Source organism: Pongo pygmaeus, chromosome 1 (assembly GCF_028885625.2).
Source record: "Pongo pygmaeus isolate AG05252 chromosome 1, NHGRI_mPonPyg2-v2.0_pri, whole genome shotgun sequence".
NCBI lineage: Eukaryota > Metazoa > Chordata > Mammalia > Primates > Hominidae > Pongo > Pongo pygmaeus.
This window is the reverse complement of record NC_072373.2, coordinates 176,818,661-176,840,060: the sequence shown is the minus strand read 5'-3', so window position 1 is coordinate 176,840,060 and position 21,400 is coordinate 176,818,661. Positions and strand designations below refer to the sequence as shown.

General features: G+C 52.5%; 1 protein-coding gene across 5 annotated transcripts in view; it reads right to left on the bottom strand.

The window, feature by feature from the left end:
* The window catches only part of GLIS1 (GLIS family zinc finger 1), a 249,907-nt gene that overhangs the window by 85,870 nt on the left and 142,637 nt on the right, over nt 1-21,400 (bottom strand). For all 5 annotated transcript variants that reach the window (XM_054453885.2, XM_063655752.1, XM_063655741.1 and 2 more), the window contains exons 3-4: nt 12,510-12,687; nt 4,987-5,869 (exon numbers count right to left, since the gene is read on the bottom strand). In XM_054453885.2, the coding sequence (XP_054309860.1) occupies nt 4,987-5,869; nt 12,510-12,687 (1,061 nt within the window). The remainder of the gene's footprint in view (nt 1-4,986; nt 5,870-12,509; nt 12,688-21,400) is intronic.

Sequence of the window (21,400 nt, the reverse complement as noted above, 5' to 3'; positions counted from 1 at the left end):
AAGTGATTTGGCCTCTCTGGGCCTCAGAGGTTTTTGTTTTTGAGACAGGGTCATGCTCTGTCACCCAGGCTGGAGTGCAGTGGTATGATCATAGCTCGCTATAGCCTCAAACTCCCTGGCCCAAGTGATCCTCCTGCCTCAGCCTCCCACGTAGCTGGGGCTACAGGCATGTACCACCATGCCCAGCTAGGTCAAAACAACAGATAGGGAATGGCTCACACTGAGCCAGGATAAAACAATCTCTGAATCTCAGTAAGGAGCAACTCCCTTTAGCTCCCCCGCCCCTCCCAGCACCCAGGATTTTGTTTCTCAGGGGCTGGGGGAGGGGCGTAAAGGTTTAGGGCAAGGCAAAAGGGAAAGCCAGAAGCCCCAGGATTATGGGGAATGACTGTAAGTTTGGCCCAGGCTAGGAGGGCAAGGCCCTCCCGGCAGGTCCAGCCAGGTGGCTTGTGTTCTGAGTTCCTTGGCTAGTTAAGGCCAATCCATAATACTCAGCTTTCAACCAGATCGATTTCTCTGGCCCTAGATTCAAAGGCACTTGGGACAGACTGGCAAACAGTGGAGAGGGGCGTAAGGAATGGAGACCAGTGGCCAGTGCAGCTGCAGTGGCCAGAGGAAGCTGGGCAGGATGAAACCCCGGCCTGAGACTCCAGCAGCTCATGAGGACTGGGAGGACACGCATGGGCCTCCTGTGCCACAGGTCCAGCTGCCCCAGCCTAGCTCCACGCCCCCTGAGCAGACACTGTCTGACTCAGAGAAGGTCATCTGCAAATGACTGTCAATGAACAAGATGCAAAGAATCAGGGATCCCTGGTAGATATCGAATGGCAAGGACAGAGTGCCTGCCCTGCCTGGAGCAACTGTCCACATACTGCCCGGCCCACCCTACTGACAGCAGAGGCTGCTACAGTCTCAAGTCCAGGCTCTGCCATCCATTGACTGGTTCTTTTGAGCCGCAGTTTCTTCATCTGTAAATCAGCTGTAAATAACCCTGACCTAAGCCCCAGGACTACTGTACACATCACCTGAGATCAATGCTGGAGTGTGATGGGGAAGCAAGCACTTCCCTTACATCATCTCTTTTATCCCTAATCACAACAACCCTAAAAGGCAAGTACTATTATTGCTCCATTTTACAATCGAGTATGCTGTAGTTCAGAAAGGGTAAGTCACCGGCACGAAGTCACACAGCTGCCAAGTGACTAAACCAGGCTGAGTCCCAGGTCTGTGGGACTCCAGACCTGGGCTTTTCACCTCTGCACATGCCTTCCGGACTGTGCTCACAGCTTTGGTAAAACTCTTCACCAAAGTAAGGGACTCTTCTCATGCCTATTGTTGTTTTATAAAACCCAAGGTAGAGAAGGGCATTGTCATGACTTTTCCTTTTTCATTCTGCCTCTCTCCTTCTTGACGTGGAGAAAAGCAAGCTACAGTCTGCTAATTTCTGCAGTCGCAGACAATCAGAATTCCGGCCGTCTGGGAGAACCAACCTAAGAAAGCATGAAATTAATCTGTTCAAAGTTAACGTCTTGGAGGCGTCGCGTCAGTATTTGGGTTGGACGCGTAACCTTGTTATCGTAACACAGATGAAGCCCCACATTTAATAAGGCTGAGACAACTCGGGCAATGTAAGAAACATAACAGGATATTGCAAAAAGATTAGGGAGCTTCCTCTGGACAGCATGGATGGGCCATGCAGAGGGCAGGGTGGGGGATGGATGGTGCCATTGACCTTGGGGGTCCAGCAAGTCCCTAGTCCCAGGCCTGGTCTAGGGACCAAGATGCTCAGGCAGAGGGGAGCTGGGCTTCTCTCAGCACATTGAGGCCTGCCTGGTGCCGGAGCAGAGGCTCCGCTGGCTAAATGTAAGCCAGCTGCGAGAATGGGAGTGTTCCAGTCGGATGGGATGGGGGAGGCTTACCTCATGAAAGAACTGTGGAAATGGCTGCTGGAAAGATAATAAAAGGATTAACTGCTATTTTAGTGGGCCATTTACTCTTCAATCAAAATGTCTCATCTATTTCCTGTTCTCCAGAGGCTCTGGGTCCAAATTTCCTTTGTCTATTACAGTGCATGGTAGCAGAGGCCTGTCATGAAAAATTAATAATTTTACAGGGAAGGGAGATTTTTCTTATCTGGGTGTTGGTTGAGGCCCACCCCTTCCCCTGGTACCCACTGTGCCAGCATCATGGAGCAGCGGGAGCACGCCCACCCCACCACAGGCAAGAGGAGGCCAGGGGAGGCTCTGACAAGCCTCCGAAGCCCAGATCACTGCTGCTGTCTCCAGATGGTGACACCCAGCGGGGCCGGCCCTAAGAGCCCAGAGAATAGTCAGTTTAGCAGAGCTACACAAACAAGAGCATTGCAGTTTGGAAAGATGTAGGCTCGAGTCCCATTCCAATGGTTACTAGCTGTGTAACCCTCCGCAAGTTATTTTTATTACCATTATCATTCTTAGCCTTTATTCTTATTATAACTGTTGTTATTGTTTCCAACTAGCTGTGTGACCTGGGGCAAATTACGCAATCTTCCTGAACCTCAGTTTCCTCATGTGTAAAATGGGGGTTCACAGTATCTACCCCACAGCATTGTGTTGAGGACCAGGTGGAGTTGTCACTTAGAATAGCACCTGCACACAGTCTGTACTCGGAAGCTGCTTGCTGGTATTATCATCACCACAATCCTAAATTCTGGAAGACGCAAGACCATGGGAGCAAGTGGAAGGCCAGCCAGACCCCACCCAACCTTTGTTTCTTCATCTGTAAAAACCCTTGGTTTTATAGGACTTGTAAGGATTAAACAATCCTGATAGGTGAGTGTAGACACAGCTTGATATCACCTCCTCCATGAAGCCCTTCTGGGCCTTCCCTCCCTGGGACTATGCAAACTCCATCCCAGGACCTGCCACTCATCTCCCACCCATCTCTGAGCATGAGTGTCCCCAGGGCAAGGGCCATGGGAGGTCCAGGTCTGGGTCCCCAGAACCAGGCCTCAGCCAGTGTAAGTCAGTGTCCTGGGAAGTCTGTGGAATCAAGTGAGATCCTGGCAGCCTGGCCACAGACAGAGAGACCCTGAGTCTGCACTGAGTAACCCAGGCCCCTCTGACCCCTCGCTGGGCCCTGTTTCCCAAGCTAGAAAGTGGGCGGGGAAGGCCTAGATCCTCTCCAACTTCCCAAATGTCCAACACAGATGCTCTTCTGGATGCTGTGATTCCACACAGAGGCCCCACTGTGAGAAGACCACTAACCACAGGCAGAAGCCAGGTGTAAGCCAGTGTCCTGTGGAGTCTTGTCAAGGTTCCTTCGGATCGCAGAGCCTCCACCTGGGCCCCCACAGGCACCCACAGACTCACCCATAAGAGAGAATATGTGAAGGAGAACTGTGGCTCAGCAGCTGTCAGCTCCAGGGTCTCAGGGAGAGATGGGGGCCCAGCTGTCTCCCAGCAGCCCTGGCCTGGCCTGTGCGCTGTCTATTGGTCAACTCCTTCTAGGCAGGGGCATGTGTCACAGGACCCCAAACAAGCCAGGGCATCGCCAGGGGCTGGCCCAGCCACCAGGCCTCCTTCCAGCATCCTCTCGGCCCAAAGGCACAAGATAAAGTCAAAGTCTCAGCCTGTCAAATGCACTCTCCCCACCACTGCTCCACACACCAGAATGCTAACCACAAGCTCCCTCCTCCTGCCTCCCCTTGGCACAGGCCATTCACTGCTGCTCATTTGTTTACAAAGCAATCTCTTTCTCCTCCTGCAAGGCCCAGCCTCCTGAAGCTGCAGAAGCAGATCCTGTCCAACACCCAGCTCCCAGCTCCACAGGTGGGTGGGGCCCAAGGGCAAGCACCTTGCCCCAGGAGAACGGAGTTTATGCTGCTGACTGCCAATGTGTCCTGCCTCCTTCTTGGCCCCTACAATGTCACCCTGGGCTCTGAGTGGGGACACTATGCCCCTTCCCAGACCAAGTGCTCCATAAGTGGGTGTCCAATGACAGTGTTTGACTTTGGCTATGGCACCAGCCCCAGCACACCAGCCATGCTGCTGCCCTGATGGCTGGGCGGGCTGGGCAGTGGCCCTGGTGGCCCATGCTTCTCATCACCAAGCACACTCTGAGGTCCAGCTCTGCAGTTCCTGGGCAGGCACCTCTCCTAGTGGGCTGGCTGGGCCTTGGAGGTAGCACAGCAGTTAGGCTGAGTATATCAGGGAGTGCTCCTAGCCTCTGATACAGATATTCCCCCACAGACAGGGCAGAAATGACCTGTCACAGAAATGACCCATCACAAGGGCTGGAGGCCTGAGTACTCACAGTTAATATGCGTGTGTGTGTGCGCGCGTGCGTGCGTGTGTGCGTGTGTGCGTGCACGTGCACATGTACGCATAATGCTAGTGCCAGAAACCTGTCTCAACTGCAGGAAGAACGCTACTGGTACTACCCAGGGCCTTAGCTAGTAACCCTGGGCTCCAGCCCAAAGCCTGCCCTGGGGACCCGCAGCTCTCAAGCCGGGTGCCTGTGAGGTCCCGCTGTTCCTCGGTGGAAGCCAAGGCTGTAGGCAGCACCAGAAGGCCCAGGGAACCTCACTGGGATGGGTGGCAGTGAGGGCCCGGCGCTGGAGGAGAGTATGTTCTCCACATCTCATTTGGCCACCAGCAGGTGGGACATGGAGCACAAACACATGAAAGAAGAGGCTGGCCACGCCTGTTTTTCCAATCGCATGTGCACACAGCCGCGGGCCCTGTGGTGTGCTAAGATATATCTAATGCCTCAGGGTGGGGGACTGGGCATCTGGTATGAGGGCCCCTCTGCCACGGTTCCCAGTGACGGGGCACTGACCGTCTTGACCAGGGGCCACATCCACAGCATGGGTCCTTCCCTCCTCAACCACAGGGATCTCAGCCAGCCCCGAGGAAGGAGTCCCAGGCGGCCTCTCCTGGGGCACTGGGGTGAGTGCTGCTCTGCCAGAGGGGCTGGGGTGAGGCCTGGCGGCCGGTGGGAACTCACCATGCACTTGTTGGGCTTCTCGCCCGAGTGCACCCGCATGTGGATGAGCAGCTTGTAGCGGGCGTTGAAGGGCTTGTAGCGGCGCACGCAGCCAGCCCAGAAGCAGGTGAAGTCCTCGCCCTTGCGCTGGTCGATGTGGCTCTTCTCGATGTGCCGCACCAGCTCCTCCTGCTGCTCATAAGCTGCACAGCAGTCCACCCAGCGGCACGCCTGCCGCCCAGTCACCACCCTGCCCGCCAGGCCCAGCTCCAGGCCTCCAAGGCTCGGGCCAGGCGGCAACTGAGACAGGGGATAGGGGGGCGGCAGGCCCTGCTGGTGAGGCCCAAAGACCTCTGAAAACTCATCTGCCGGTTCCTGCTTCAGGAAGCTCGCCTTCCGGCAGGCTTCAAGTTGCAAGTTGCCCTCATGGCTGTCGGTCGATGCAGGGCCAGGCCGGGCCCGCTTGGAAGGGCCCCCCAGATCTCCCGCCAGAGGGGGGCTCCGGAGTCCATTTACACAGGTGACCAGAGACGTCTGGGAGGAGCGGATGATGGAGGTGACGTCGGAGGAGGCACAGGGTGAGGAGGAGGCTGGGGAGGTGGGGGGTAGGCCCAAGAGGCAGCAGCGCTTCAGGCTGCCCTCGGGGAGGTGGGCCTCAGGCTGGAGGCCCAGGCCAGAGCTGGGTTCGCTGCCCAGAAGGTAGCAGGAAGGCGCAGGGGTGGCGAGGCTTCGGCCCGGGAGGTCCAGGTCTGGGTGCAGGCCAGTGGCCGGCGGGCCCCGACAGTGGGCAGACAGGGATGTGCGGGCCTCTGCCATGGCTTGGTAGTCGGGCAGGGACTCCTGTTTGATGTGTTGTGTGGTTGGGAGGCTGCCGTTCACATAGGTGGCCTGGGGTCTGGCTGACCTGGAAGACAGTGGCCAGAGAAGTCATGAGAGGCTGGGCTTGCCACAGAGGGAAGGCCCAGGTGGGGGCAGACAGGGAAGCTGAGGACCAAGGGATGGACAAGCCCAGGGCAAGAGGCAGAGGCTGAGGGCTGGAGGCAGAGAAAGAGCACCTACAGATTGGTTGTCTGGAAAACAAGCAGAGTGTAAAGGAAAATGGGGAGAGAGAGGAAGAGAAGGGCTGGAGAGGGAAAGAAGAGGCAGGAGGCCAGGCACAATGGCTCATGCCTATAATCCCAGCACTTTGGGAAGCCAAGGCAAGAGGACTGCTTGAGTCCAGGAGTGTTCAAGACCAGCTTGGGCTACATAATGAGACTCCATCTCTACAAAAAAATTTACAAATTAGCCAGGTGTGGTGGTATGCACCTGTAGTCCCAGCTACTTGGGAGGCTGAGGTAGAAGGATTGCTTGAGCCCAGGAGGTTAAGGCTGCAGGGAGCCAAGGTCATAACATGTACTCCAGAGTGAATGTGGTGAGAACGCCAGGAAGGAGGACCTTGCATCATTTTACCAAAGCTCAGCACCCCCACCCAGCCCTGGATGCCACGCCATCCTGCCTCCCAGGGGGCTGCCCCGCTCCCTCTCCGTGGCCTTCTTCTGGTGAGTTCTCCAGGAAGAAGGCTGAGGCTGGCATTTTGAGGAACACCCAGGTCCAGGGTATATTAAATTCCACTTACATCTCCTTTAAATCTTTCTTAATTTTTGTAATCTAGCTTAACTTCTACAAATGCTAATTGTATGATACTTCGCCCCAAGCAGCCTGGCCTTTCCACTGTTAATGTCAGTGCATGGGGGAGTCTGAAGTGCAGTCCTGGTGGGGGTGTCTCAGGAGGAACTGAGGAAAATCTTCTGAGGGGTCCCAGGGTTTCAGGCCCTCACAATGTGACTGCATGAAACTGCGATTTTGGGGAAAAGCCATGGGGCAGGCCAGGCAGGGCAGTCCATGGAAGCATGTGGGTTTGAGATCAGGCTCAGCCACATCCAGCCGTGCAAACGTGGGCAAGGTCCTTTGCCATCCTGGGCCTCTCTCCTCCTCTGGGACATCAGGAGGATCCTCCCCATGAGAGCGAGGGTGGTGTATGTGGGCATGGCTGGGGTTTGCCAGGTGGCTGTCTTCACCACATAGGTGGTACACAGGTGCCCAGAGGGCTGCTCCCACATGTGGAACATTCCCTCCACCACTGCGCAGGAGGCCAGGCTTAAATAACACAAGGGGATTCTTGCACTGAAGCTTCCACCATTCTGAGTGGGGAAACCAGGTAAGGTGCAGAGAGAGACAGCAGGGCCTACCTGTCACCAGAGCACTCTGAAAAGGGGAAAGGTCAGGAAAGTGAGGCAGGGCTGGGAGTTAGGACGCCCTCCTGGCTGGCTAGGCAGAACAGGGAGCCTGGTGCTATGCCTGAAGTCTGGCTAGGACACCCCATGCCACCTCACCCCATCTGAACCTCAGTTTCCTTGCCTGTAAAATGAGGGCTAAGTCTCTCTACCTCAGAGGCTGGCTGCCAGATCGAGTGAGATGGCCCCGTGACAGCCCTCTGTGAAGGGGATGGCAGGGTGAAGGGAGCTCTCATCGCCATTTACCACCACTGTCTTGGGGCTCTCTGCAGCCAGAGCTGTGGGGTCATCACCTGTCCCTCGGTTTCCCAAGATGGCCTTGCAGCTCCAGCCCCTCCATCTCTGGCTCCCTGCAACTGTAGCATCCCAAGCTCCAGTCATGAGGTAGAGGAGGGGAGGGGAAGGGACAGGGAAGAGGGAAAGCCAGAGTCTGGAGGCCCTCAGAGAGCATGGGCTCCAATCGCATCACACACAGGTGGGAAAGGGGCCAAGAGGGCGCAAGACCTGCATGCAGGCATACAGCAGCAAGCTGGGACCAGGCCTGGCCAGAACCTCCATTCCCCTTCTCTGGAGTGTGGGCATTTTTTCCTATGTTGAACTGACCTGAAGCTCCCCCTGAATGAAGGGGAAGGGCTTTTCTGTTTGTTTCTCAACTACACCTAGCGACCTTTTCCCTCCCAAGAACCCTAATCTAAGTGATCATTGGGTGGAGTCAGAAGGAGGTTTGAGTCCAAGGTAGACAGCAAACACGCATCCCCTCTCCCCAGGACTGGGCACACTGCCCCCACCATTGCCAGCAGAAAGCTCTGAGTATCTTAAAGATCTGATGGAAAAGTTGTAACTTTATCTGGCTTTAAAAAAAATAAAATAAAAGCAGGCCGGGCGCGGTGGCTCACACCCGTAATCCCAGCACTTTGGGAGGCCAAGGTGGGCGGATCACCTGAGGTCAGGAGTTTGAGACCAGCCTGACCAATGTGGAGAAACCCTGTCTCTACAAAAAGTATTCAGGCATGGTGATGCATGCCTGTAATCCCAGCTACTCAGGAGGCTGAGGCAGGAGAATTGCTTGCCCAGGAGGCAGGAGTTACAGTGAGCCAAGCTCACACCACTGCACTCCAGCCTGGGCAACAGAGCGAGATTCCATCTCAAAATAAATAAATAAATAAACAAAAGCAGAGCTACTCCTCAGGGGACTGTGATTCTGGGCCTGGCAAAGGCAGGCATGGGCAGGAGTTCGGCCAGGTAAACATCTGTTTGGAGCAGTCCCTTGAAAATGGCTTCAGGTAAATTAACCAACACCAAGAGAAGAGAACAGTGGTAGCTTCCATGACTGAGTTACCCAAGTGACTAAGACTGACAGCAAAACCTTGCACAGCATCAGGTGGGGAGGGCGACTAAGGCCTTGGTGTCTCGTGGCTCCCCATATGCACTGAAGCAGTACTGCCTCCCTTCCTCCACCATACTGTGAGGCCCAGGAAGCGGTTCCTCCACCATACTGTGAGGCCCAGGAAGCGGTTCCGGCCTGGCTCTGCCGCTGAGCCCTGTGCATCCCAGGGCAACTCCCATCCCACCTCTAGAAACTGCAAGCCTGGGTCTCCAGACAGAGCGAACAACTGCTGAGCAGCTGAAAGTGCCGGGCGCCTTCCCAAGGGCCATCTCATGCAATCCTAGCACATCAGAAGACGTGGTAGTAAGTATCTGCTGAATACATGACTACACGCTTCAAGGGAGATTCCGCCATCTGTTTCACACTTATGAAAACTGAAGCGACCTGCCCGAGCCAGCAAGGCAGTGATAGAGCAAGAACTGGAATCCGGATCTGTGTGAATCAGAAGGTTGGGGCCCCAGCTTTGTCTATGGAATGATGTCGTCTCATGACCGTTACATTCCTTATGGCTTCAATGTTCTAAGTATCAGAAATGCACATGTTCTTCTGTCCATAATCCTGGACCCTGGAAGGGAGCTGCTGAGATTGGGATAATCAGTGTTTCTCCAGCAGAGACTCAGGGGAGAGGCAGGGATCTCAGATCACATGACCCTGAGGGCTCAGGAATTGCAGTCTGAATGGAGAGTCAGTGATTTCACTCAACAGGCTTTTCACTCTGTGCTGGGTGATGCTGAAGAAGTGGGAAGACCAGGTCCCTGACCTTGGGCAGCTCCCCTTCCAACAGGGGAGTCTGTGGACCAGTCCCCTGAGAGACCATTTACATTCTGCTGAGGGGTAGGTAGAGTTCTGGTGAACAGAACTAGTTATGTAGCCTCTCTAGCCTCAGTTTCCCCACTCAACGGCAGTTGGGGGTTGAGAGCATTAATGCATAAAAAGTGCTTGGCCTGGTGAAACCCCGTCTCTACTAAAAAAAAAAAAAAAAAAAAAAAAAAAAAAACTACAAAAAATTAGCCCGGTGTGGTGGCAGGCGCCTGTAGTTTCAGCTACTTGGGAGGCTGAGGCAGGAGAATGGCGTGAACCCAGGAGGCGGAGCTTGCAGTGAGCCGAGATTGCGCCACTGAACTACAGCCTGGGCGAGACTCCGTCTCAAAAAAAAAAAAAAAAAAAAGTGCTTGGCCTGGGGTGTAGTGCACAGTAAGCACACCACCATCGTTTTTTTATTAGTCGTAGGATCTGGGCCTCCTGGGACCGTGAGGACTGAATACAAGAATGTGCACCCGAAGGAGTCACTCAGGAAACCGGGGCTTTTATTAGCATTAGAGAGTTAGGCTGGAGGCAAGGAGGCGGCTGGCACAGGAGCCCAGGCGCTAGCTGCAAGGTCCTGAGATTGGGAGGGGCAGGCACCAAGAGTGGAGAGAAGGGGCCCCAAACACAAGGCCATCGGGCGGTTGGGGGAAGGCATGGAATTCAGATCAGGTGTGGCACAGGGGCTGGGGGTCTGTTTTTCTTTAGGAAAATGAGCAAGTCTGAAAGTGTCAGCTCAAATTCAACCACTTTAATAGGGAGGGTGTGGGGGCACAGCAACTTAGACTGATGCCGGCGTAGAATTCTACACACAGACTCTCCTGTGCCATAAATTGTCAAAATGATATTCAAAATGACAAATGATATTTCTGACTGTTTCTAGCAAAAGAAAAAAAAAATCCTCTCCTTAGCTTTTCCTGGGTTAGCACAGCTTCTACGCTGAGAGATAATAGAATGAATTTCACCAGGGAAACTGGATACCACTGGGGAGCCTCCAGAGAAGAATCCAGCAGATAAATGCATTTGACTGTCACCAAACAATGCACGGCTCAAAAACTAAAAGATGCTTGCTCCTTGCTATGGACTGATTTGTGTCCCCCCAAAATTTATACATTGAAGTCCTAACATCCAGTGTGACTGTGTTTGGAGACAGAGCCTTTAAATAAATAATTAAGGCTAAACGAGGTTATAAGGGTGAGGGCCTACTCTGATAGGACAGGTGTTCTTATAAGAAATGAGGGCCGGGCATGGTGGCTCACACCTGTAATCCCAGCACTTTGGGAGGCTGAGGCAGGTGAATTGCTTGAGCCCAGCAGTTCGAGACCAGCCTGGCCAACACGGTGAAACCCCGTCTCTACAAAAAATTAGCCAGGCGTGGTGGCACACGCCTGTAGTCCCACCTGCTGGACTGGCTGAGGTGGCAGGATCACTTGAGCCTGGGAGGTGGAGGCTGCAGTGAGCCGACATTGTGCCACTGCACTCCAGCCTAGGTGACAGAGTCAGACCCTGTCTCAAAAAAAAAAAAAAGGAGGAATTAGGGCACAGGCCGAGGGATGGCCACGTGAGTACTCAGCGACAAGGCGGTCATCTGCGAGCTAAGGAGAGAGGCCTCAGAAGAAACCAAACCTGCTGGCACATCAGTCCTGCACTTCTAGCCTCCAGAATGGTGACAAAGCACGATTCTATGTTTAAACCACCTAGTCCATGGCATTTGCTATGGCAGCCTAAACAAACAAATACACACCTAAAATCAGAAGTTTTACTAATATCAAAGGAAGCCAGAAGGAATCTAAATTCTCAAAGGAAAATGGTTGCACTTGGGAAGAACAGCATCCTTCTATTTAGGAATTCATCCACTGTGGAGCTCCCACGAGAACGTAAACTCCATCAGGGGAGATCTTTGCTTCCTTCACCAAGATGCTCCCAGCACCGACCACAGTGCCTGGCACATAACAGGCACTTAACAAATGGCTGGTGAAGGAATAAACTGCAAACCAGCAACTGGGCAAATGTTTAGAATCTCTGGTCTGTGAAGCAGGCCTCAGGCCAGCAGCCCCAGGCAGTGGGTGAGGGGCTGGGGCTGAGCTGGTGTGCACAGAGGCCTGTCTGTGACTGACCTGGCTGTCAGCAAACCAGAGGGCACCAAGGCTGCTATGGTTTGAATATCTGTTCCCTCCCAAACTCATGCTGAAACTTAATCCCAAATGTGGCAGTGTTGAGAGGTGGGGCCTTTAAAAGGTGACTGGGTTGGGTCATGAAGGCTCTGCCTCATGTATGGATGAATCTGTTCACGGGTTAATGGATGATCATGGGAGTGGGACTGGTGGCTTTATAAGATGAGAGAGACCTGAGCTAGCATGTTCAGCCCCCTCAACAGGTAATGCCCTGCGCCACCTCGGGACTCTGCAGAGGCCCAGCCAGCAAGAAGGGCCTTATCAGATGCAAACCCTCAATATTGGACTTAGCCTCCAAAAATGTAAGACATAAATTCATTTTCTTTATAAATTACCCAGTGCCAGGTATTCTGCCAATATGTAACAGAAAATAGACTAAGACAAAGGCACAACTGAGACCCCAGGAGAAGCTGTAGGAGGCAGGTGTCAGCCCAATGCACACCCTAATGAGACAGGGTGGCCAGCACTGGAAGTGTGCAAGCACTGAGTGGACAGCTACCCAGCAGGGCTCTGTGGGCCATGGTCTCCTGGGGCAGAGATGGCACGTGGGAGGAATCCCTCTCTGCCCTATCAGCAGTTCAAGGTTTGACACTGTATAAACTCCGAGCTGGGCTTTCCTTCCCCAACCTACCTGTGAATCTTCCTCTTCTGAAATGATTGATTCTCTGTGAAAAGCTCCGTCTGCTTGTTCGGCAGGGAAACACCTCAACAGAACCATCTTGTGTCTCTCAAGGCAAAGCAGAAGGTGCAGGATCTAGGCCAGGCAGCCGCTTCTGAGCTACGGGCCCCTCGTGCCTCCATTTCCCCATGTGTCCCCCCAGCTAAACAGAAGAGGTGAGGCCTGAGGCCCTTGGTCCTGGGGCCTCCTTGGAGTGTCCACAGAAAGCAGCTGCCCGCACCTACCTGTTAGGGTGGGGGAAATGCAGCAGCCTCTCACAAGCTTGGGGGTGAGCCCGGGGCGGTGGGCTTCCTGCAGGGAGAAACAGGCCCTGGCAGCAGGTGGGGCCAGGGCCCTCAGCAAGGTCCAGGTCCAGCAGGCTCTTCTCTGAGCCCGGGGTGCAGTGGCCGTAGCTCCCATTCACTAGGCAGAGAAAGACAGGGAGAGAGGGACACAGTGAGTGGGAACAGCCTGCAGAGGGGTATGGGGAGAGGGCAGTCCCTGGGGTACAGCAAGGGACAGGGCACCCAGAGCCAACACTCACTGCATCCCACCAGCAGGATCAATAATAAAATCCTCTATTCTCAGATGGGGATGCTGGGTCTCCGGTGGTTAAATGACTGTTACATGAACACTGGATACCTCCTATGTACAAACACTGTTCTAGGTGCAGGAAACACTGGTAAACAAGAGAAACTCCGAGTCTGTTGGAGCGTACAGTGTATTATCCTCACGTTAACCACACAGTGCTCATGAGGCAAGGTGTGAGAACACCAGCTGGGGCAGGTGGCTGCTCAGCTGCGCTGCTGCCCACAGGCTGGAGGGAGCGGTGCTGACATGTGAATGTCAAGGAGTAGGTGCTCATTAAACAGCATCTGGTACTGTTAACACAAAAGCTCAGTCTACATTGTCTCCCAAATTGTGTTACACCATAGAAACACAGCGTGCAATTATACCTTGCTATCGCCTGATTCTTCTACAACCTGCCTCATGCCCTGCCTCGCCCTGCTAGTGGGTTTCTAGGAAGATTAACTGAAGCAGTCGATGTGAAAGTGCTGAAAAACCACATAACGTGTAACAAGAGTCAGGCGTGCTTGTTCTAAGCTCCTTCCCCTCTCTGGGCCTCAGTTTTCTCATCTACGGATGAGGGATATACATCTCCAAACTCCATCTTCCTACGCTTTCTGTCCTGTCACTCACAGAGCAAAGCTAGAGAGGAAAGAACATGAATTTTGGGGGCTGACAGACCTCGATGTGAGCCCCTACTCTGCCCCAAACCAATTCCATAACTTGGACAAATCCCTGCGCAGGCCAGACCCTGTTTCCCCTGTGTAAGGGGATCTCACCCGTTCCCCAGTGATGCTGTGAGCCTCTGAGAACAGAGGCGAAAAGTCTCTAGCACGGTGCTGAAACCTAGTGGATGCACCAAGAAGGAAAATTGTTCTTATTGTTAAACAGCACTTCAACAATTACAAAGTGCCTTGCAGATATAATAAAACATGATTGATAGGCCCAAGTATGGCCAACACTGAGAAAGATAAACCATTAAGACATGAAAAAAACCTGGTCCCGGAACATGATTGACTCCTTATCATGAGGAAAAGGACATCAGCAAGAGCAGCATCTGCCAAGCAGCCTGTGCAGGACCAGGGCTGGGGACGCACACCACTGTCTCACTTGAGCATCCCCACTGCTGTCCAAGGGAGGCCTGAGTCTCACTATCCTCATTTTACAGAGGACAAAACAGAGGCGTGGGGAGGTTCAATTACTCACTCAAGAACACACAGCTAGGAAGCCTCTGAGTTGGATTTCCGGATCAGGTCTGTCAGACCCAAACCCCACGTCTTAATCGCTATGTAATAAGAAACCTTTTAGAGAGTTCACCTCCGAGGATCCCTGTCCCTCAACCCTAATTCTAGCCCACCTTCAAGGCAGTTCCTTTGGCACACAATTATCCCCATGCTGAGGCCAGGCACTCAGTGCTAACTAGCCACGTGCCATAGCTCTGGAAAAGCACCAGGCATTTGCTTGCCGAGCACGTTCCAATCTGTGGATGAGCATGCAACGCTCACAAGGTCCCAGGGCAGGTGAGGTGCTCATATGGGAGCCTCCAGGTTCCCAGCCACACGCGAGCCCGTGGAGAGGACTCGGCAAACATCTGCTCCCACGCTACCTTCCCAGCCCCAGCCCCAGTCCTGGCCCGTCCTGCTGCGAGCAACGCTTGTTCCCACTGGCCCTGGCTGCTGCCTGGCCAGCCCCTCGCAAGCTTATGTTTTAATAACTGGGTTGTTTTTTAATTAAAATGAAATCCCTGGTAACAAATGTGAATGGCTTGAGTTAATGAGAGCAGGCTGCCGCTCATTTAACTCCGTCTCTGCTTGGCCGTCTTTGCCTTTTCCAAATCGTTTCTGCATGCAATTTTATTGTCCCATTGAGGCAAACCCTGGGACTGGGCCTCAGAAAACTGTGGATAATTTTATGACCATTAATAGTATTTGGAGCAGAGAGAGCTTAATCATCACACGGAGCAGTTTCACCAGGGTCTTTCTCCCAGAGTCTCTAACGGGGGGTGCCATTCAGAGCTTCCTTCCAGGACTCACCAAGCCCCTGCAGGGCCTTGTGTTACTCCTCTCCTCCTGCACTTAGGAGGCTGTGTGCAGTGAAGGAAGGCAGGCCCTAGAAAGGGTGGAGAGCCAGTACCTACCAAGCCCTCACTCATCAAGACCTTCAAGGGTCCATCCCTGTGGGGCAGGGGCAGGACAGCCATTTTCCAGATGAGAAAGGCAAGGTTCGGAGAGAGATTCTGTGCCTTTGAGCAGGTTTGGGGGTCTGTAAGAGGCAGGGCCACAGTTCAAACCTAGATCTCCCAGACTTCAAAGCCCACATCCTGCTGCCTCTTGGCCAACTGCTGAATAACCAGAGACCCCTAAATAAGTGTCCCCACCTTTGACTCCAATGAGGGTCATGTTGGAGAGCCTCTGGGAAAGTAAAAAGTAAAACCATCATAATGATGTCTAAGCTTTAATCTTTGCAATAATTCTGCCAGGAGGGTAAGCCCGCTCCATCGACAGATGAGGACACAAAGGCTCAGAGGGGTCAAAGCAGTTTGCCAAGGTCACACAGGGAAGAAGGGACTGAGTGGAGATCAAACCCATCACTTCTACAGGAAGAAATAGTCTTTACCCAACAAACTATTGAGGACTGTTTGCTTCTTCTCCTTTGGATACAGTAAAAGGTTTTCCTGCAGTAAATAAACAAACCAGCTTTGGGAGAGAGGGAGAAAGGTGCCACTCAAGTCATAGTATGGTGCCACTTAGTGCTCTAGGCTCATTCAAGCCCTTGTCTGCTGGGACCCTCACAGCGCTCTGGGTGGAAACATCAATCTCCCAACTTTGCAGAGGGACACTGAGCACCAGAGCCAGCAAGTGGTCACCCAAGGTCATATAGTAATTGCTGGCATAGCCGTGGCCCAAAGCTGGTCTTTCAAAGCCTAGACTCTGCCCCGGGATACCTGCTGTCTCAGAGACTGGAAGTTACACCCAACGCTGCAAACACGTGTCCCAGAAATGCTGCTGTCACTGGAAAGATGCGGGGACTCTCATCGCTACCCATCACAGTCCCACGTCTTCCAGGAAAGATGTAGGCACTGCCTCCTGTCTGTTGTCTTGCCTCCCTGTCCCCAGTGACTTCACAGGACCCAGATAGAGGAGGTCCACTCCTGTTCACTCTCCATTTCCAGAGAGCATGGATGGATGGATCCTTCCCTGGAAAATCCAGGGAAACAGGGGTGCCCTAGAAAGCAGTTGGCACCCACAACCATGTCTCACTCTGTGCCACAGGGGGCCAAGAGCCAACCTTGGGCCTGGCTTTCCCCATGCAAATGAAGCTCCTTTGGAGACTTACAGGGTGATGGAGTCCTGTGTTTACTTTTACAGGTTAGTGAGAAATCCTAGAATGTCAGAGTTGGGACTGGCTGACCATCTACTTCATTAATAGATAAGAAGCTAAGGCTCAGAGAAGGAAAGGGCCTGCCCCAGCCACACAGCAAATCCATAGCAGGGCCTGGATTGGCATGTTTTAAGCTAGGTAAGAATTTGGTTTGGTTTTCTCATCAAGCCTCAACGTTCTTATCTGTAAAATGGTGCTAACACCTAACTCACAAGGTTGAGGTGACAAATGAGAATATGAACACAATGCATTTGGCATGAGGCCTAGCTCACAGTTAGTGCTTAAAAAGTAATGTGATGATAATTATTTCTTTTATTTCTCCTTGAGCCTGGGGCAGGGAGATGGGGACCTGTAAGGGAAACATGCTGTCCCCAGAAAGGGCAGGTCTGGATGACTCTAAGGCCAGACTCAGAAGGACAAACCCCCAAGACTTGGGGTTCAGTACATACAGGATGGCGCAGTCTGAACGAGGTCACAGCCAACAAATCTGAAGCAAACAGCTCTAGTTACACACCAGAGAGCTTTGCAAATTACCATAATGACTTGGCTATAAAGTGGCACCACATATAAGGTGACTCCCCACAAGAATTTTAATTTATGCTGAACACTGCCAAGTCTGCGTGAGAGTGGACAATGATGCATTCAGCATCTAAGACCCAGAGGCTGTCTCTTTGCAGTCCCGGGAGCATCCAGCAGCTGGGTCCAGGCAGGCCTATATCATGACCGCCTTCTTGTTTTACCCACAAGCAGACTTTATTGTCTATCAGGCACTGGGCTGGTGATAGGGCACTGCACTTTACAGTTTACAAAACATTTTTGCATCCATCACCTGTGAGCTTCATTACAACCCTCAGGAGTTGGCTGGGCAGGCTCAGAGAGGGCAGGTGATTTGCCCAAGCTCACACAGCAAGTATAAGGCTTAGACTTGCCTGACTCAGCCATCTAGTCAGTAAGCTTTTTCTGTAAAGGGCAAAAAAGTAAATGATTTAGGCTTTGTGGGTATATAGTCCCTGCCACAACTACTCAACTCTGCCCTTGTACCATTAAAAATATATAGATATATAGATATATAAATACACACACACACAAATGAGTGGGACTGTGTTCCAATAAAACTTTATTTAGAAGAACAGATTGCTGGCTCCTAGGCTGTTAATCTGCCAACCCCCGATCTCATGCAGCATTGAGAGAGACAGGATTCAACATCTGAAATGAGCATACTTTTTCCTGCATCTGTAAAATGGGGAGGATTTTACAGGGTGGAGCTGAGGGTGTGAAATCACTGTCAAATACTGAACGCAGGCCTGGCTCCTGGTAGGCATTCAATGAATGGAAGTGCCTTCAGCCTGGCTCTGGGGCTGCTACAGCCTAGGCTCCCCTGTCCACCTGGTGTGACCTCACACATCCATGATGCTTTGCCGTTCTGAGGCACACATCCTCGGCATCCCGTCAGGGTGGCCTGACCCTTCCAAACCCCGCTGGGCCCTCAGAGCCCAGCAGAAGTACACCTCCTTCTGGAATGGTCCTTGGTCTCCTGCCTTCCCTCCTGGTCTCCCCCACTGCCTGAGCTCCCCAGCCTCGGCAGTCTCTGCGAATAGCTGCCACTTAGGTGCGCCTTCTGCACACATCCAGCACGTGCCAAATCCTTCCCATGGTTTTTCTCTAAATCTTCACAACATCACTACAGTACTCTCTACTGCCACACAGATGCTTTCGGTGCAATGAAAGTCCTACCTCCCCTACAAGCCTGAGAAATCCTTCAGGACAAGGATCTTGGAGCCCCAGAGCTGCTGAATGTCAGTGTGGCCCTTGGCATGATTTTGTCCAACTTGCTTCACATATTGAAGGGAAAACAGGGGCCCAGATTGAAGAAATGACTTGTCCTAGTCACACAGTGAGTGCATTCTCTAGACACCTGGGCCCCCCAGGCATGTGCCGCCTCATTCCCTCATTCCCAGCACAGTCAGGCCCACAGCAGGTGCTTAGAAATGCTGGGAGGGTAGGTGGCTGGGAGGCCTGTCTCAAGTTTACTTTTGTGCCTACTATATGCCAGACACTGTGACTTAGGGGAACAGAACAAGCTTTGTCACACACACACCTAGGTTGAAGTCCTGCTCCACCATTAACTTTCTAGCTATTTGACCCTGGACAGTCACCTCACCCTTCTGAGCCTCAGTTTCTTCATCTATAAAATGGGGATAAGAATCCCAGCTCCAGGGGATGGCTGGCTCTTAGGATTAAGTGAGGTAATGTACATGCAGTCTCTGGCATGATGCCTGGCACAGGCAGCACTTTGATAAAGGCCCCTCTGCTGCTGTCCGGACAGGCAGGGAGACATGGTCAACAGCCCCTGGGGTAGACCTATTTTCCTGGGCAGTGGGCATCAGCCGCCACGGAAGAGCAGCCCTAGGCCAACGGAGTCATGCCAGCAGCCCTTCCCCAGGAGGCTGAGCATGGGCGCAGCAGCCCCCTCTCTGAGGCTAACTTTGCCCTCTGTGCCCCAAGAGTGCTCTGCTGGGCTTCCCACAGGCCAGGCCCTGGAAGGAGGGGCACCCCAGGAATCAGAGGCAGAAGACATAGTGCTTCCCACTTCCTAGGTCCAGGGCAGGTGAGCAGCTCACCGCAGGACACACAGCAGAGACAGAGCCCGAGCCGCGTTCATCTCCTAACCCTTTCTGCTCTCTGGGCTGCCTCGTCACTCCCTCTTTTCCCTCCTCACAAAGTCCAGAAGCCCAGAGACCAGCAGGGAGATGGGCTTCTGAAAGAGGAGCAGCAGGAAGGTGGACAGCCCGGTGGACCGGGTTAGCTGAGACCTGCTGCTTGCCTGGAGCCGCCTTGGGGCATTCACGGCCATGGGGGGGCCATAGCCTCAGCGGGGGCCTCCAGAACAGCAGTCCTGACACTCGCGGCCTCACGCCGGGCTTATGCCGCCCACCACCTCTTATCCCAGACTGCAAGAATCCCATAAATTCCCCCTTTAAAGCTAAGCTAGACTTACAGGGACTCGGGCCAGTGAAACCTGAGCAGGCTCACCTCAGGATGGCGCCGCCGAGACACCCGAGCCAGCCCATAGCTCCAGCCTGGTCCAGGGCCAGAGTGAGCAGCCCAGGGCGGGTCACATGTGTGGGGGCAGGTGTGTGGTGTGTGTAAATAAACACAGCCAGGGGCCAGCTTTTCCCTCAGACTCTCTTACTGCTAGCAAATTCACACATATTTATCGTAGAAAAAATCAGAAGGTGTACCTAGGTAAGAATTAGAAAACAGATATCACCTATAAGGCTACCAGCCAGAAAGCACCATCACAGATGTGAGGACATAAACCTCTGCAGTATTTTCTATGCATCTATACAATTTTTTGACAAAAAGCAGGGCAATACATGTATTTTCTCTTTCTTTTTCTTTTAGAGACAGGGTCTCACTCTGTTGCCCAGGCTAGGGTACACTGGCATGATCATAGTTCACTGCTGTCTTGACCTCCTGGCCTCATGGGATCCTCCACCTCAGCCTCCTGAGTAGCCGGGACAACAGATGAGTGCCATCACCCCAGCTCATACTTTCTGATACTCTGCTTTTTTCATTTAGTAACATACCATGGTACCAAAGTTGATGGAGTGCCCATTATGTGCCAGGCACAGTGCTAGGCTCTTTCCATGCCAGTATTGCTAAACCCATTTCCAGATGAAGAGTAACGGACTTGCCCAAGGTCATGCAGCTGTGAAACGGGACAGTCAGGGTGCAAGGCCAGCTCTATTAGACTTGGAAGGCACTGCTGACCCAGACACTGCTCCACATCATTAAGTGATTTAGGGCAGCTGCAGCTGATGGCTTCCCCAGTGTACTAGTCAGTTCTGGCTGCTATAACAAAATACCATAGACTAGGTGGCTTAAACAACTGAAATGTATTTTCTCACAATTCCAGAGGCAAGAAGTCCAAGATCAAGGTGCCAGTCAATCTGGTTTCTGGTAAGGGCTCTCTTCCTGGCTTGGAGACAGCAGCCTTCTCACTATGTCCTCACATGGCCTTTCCTCAGTGTGGGCACGGAGAAAGTAGAGTGAGCTCTCTGATGTCTCTCTTTTTTTTTTTTTTGAGGCAGGGTCTTGCTCTGCTGTCATCCAGGCAGGAGTGCAGTGGTGTGATCATAGCATACTGCAGCCTCAAGTTCCTGGGCTCAAACAATCCTCCCACCTCAGCCTCCCAAGTAGCTAGGAAGGACTACAGATATGTACCACCATAGTTGGCTAATTTTTTATTTTTTAGAGATGAGGTCTCACTATGTTTCCCAGGCTGGTTTTGAACTCTTGGGCTCAAGCAATCCTGCCTTGGCCTCCCAAAGTGCTGGGAATATAGGCGTGAGCCACTGCCCAGCCTGGTATCTCTTCTTAAAAGCATACTAGTCCTATCTGATCAGGGCTCCACACTTATGACCTCAATTAACTTTAATTACTTCCTTAGAGGCCTCATCTCCAAACACAGCCACACTAGGTATTAGGGTTTCAACATATGAATTTGAGATGGGGACAGTAATATTCAGTCTGTAACACCTAGGATTCACGCCCTTCTTTTCCCTCCCTAGTAGGGTCCCATATTTCCTATATCTAGCTATGGAGCTTGAGAGAGAGTATAGCATCACAGATAAGAGTATAGATTTTGGAGCCAGAAGACTAGGTTTGAATCCTGATTTTGCCATTTACTAACTGCGTGACCTTGTCTAAGCCAAGTGACTTAGCTTCTTTGTGCCACAGTTTATCAAGTTAAAATGGGTTAATGTACCATATATTAAGTACCTAGAACAGAATCTGGCATACAGGAGGCACTACATAACTGTTTGCTATGATTGTTGTTCTTATTAATCCCACCCCAGGGTGGGCTGTGGAAGGCCTGAACCAATCAGCATGTTCTCATCTCTCCAGATACAGTGCCACAGTGAATGGCTCAGAGAGAGACATGTGAGGCAAGCTGGCTTAATTAGACAGATTCCTGGCAGCTCTGTCTGATGATTCTGCCCCCCTGCATGTGAATGAGGATGCATGCAGCCCTGGGGGCTAGTAAAAGCCATCCTGTTCCCTTAAGAAAAGTCAACTGGAGGACAAGGTCAATAAAATGAGGCCTCTTAGCCAGAAGAACAGCAGAGAAACTAAGTCACAGCACCTGTGGCACCAAGAACCTCCAGTGAACAGTAAAGCTCTT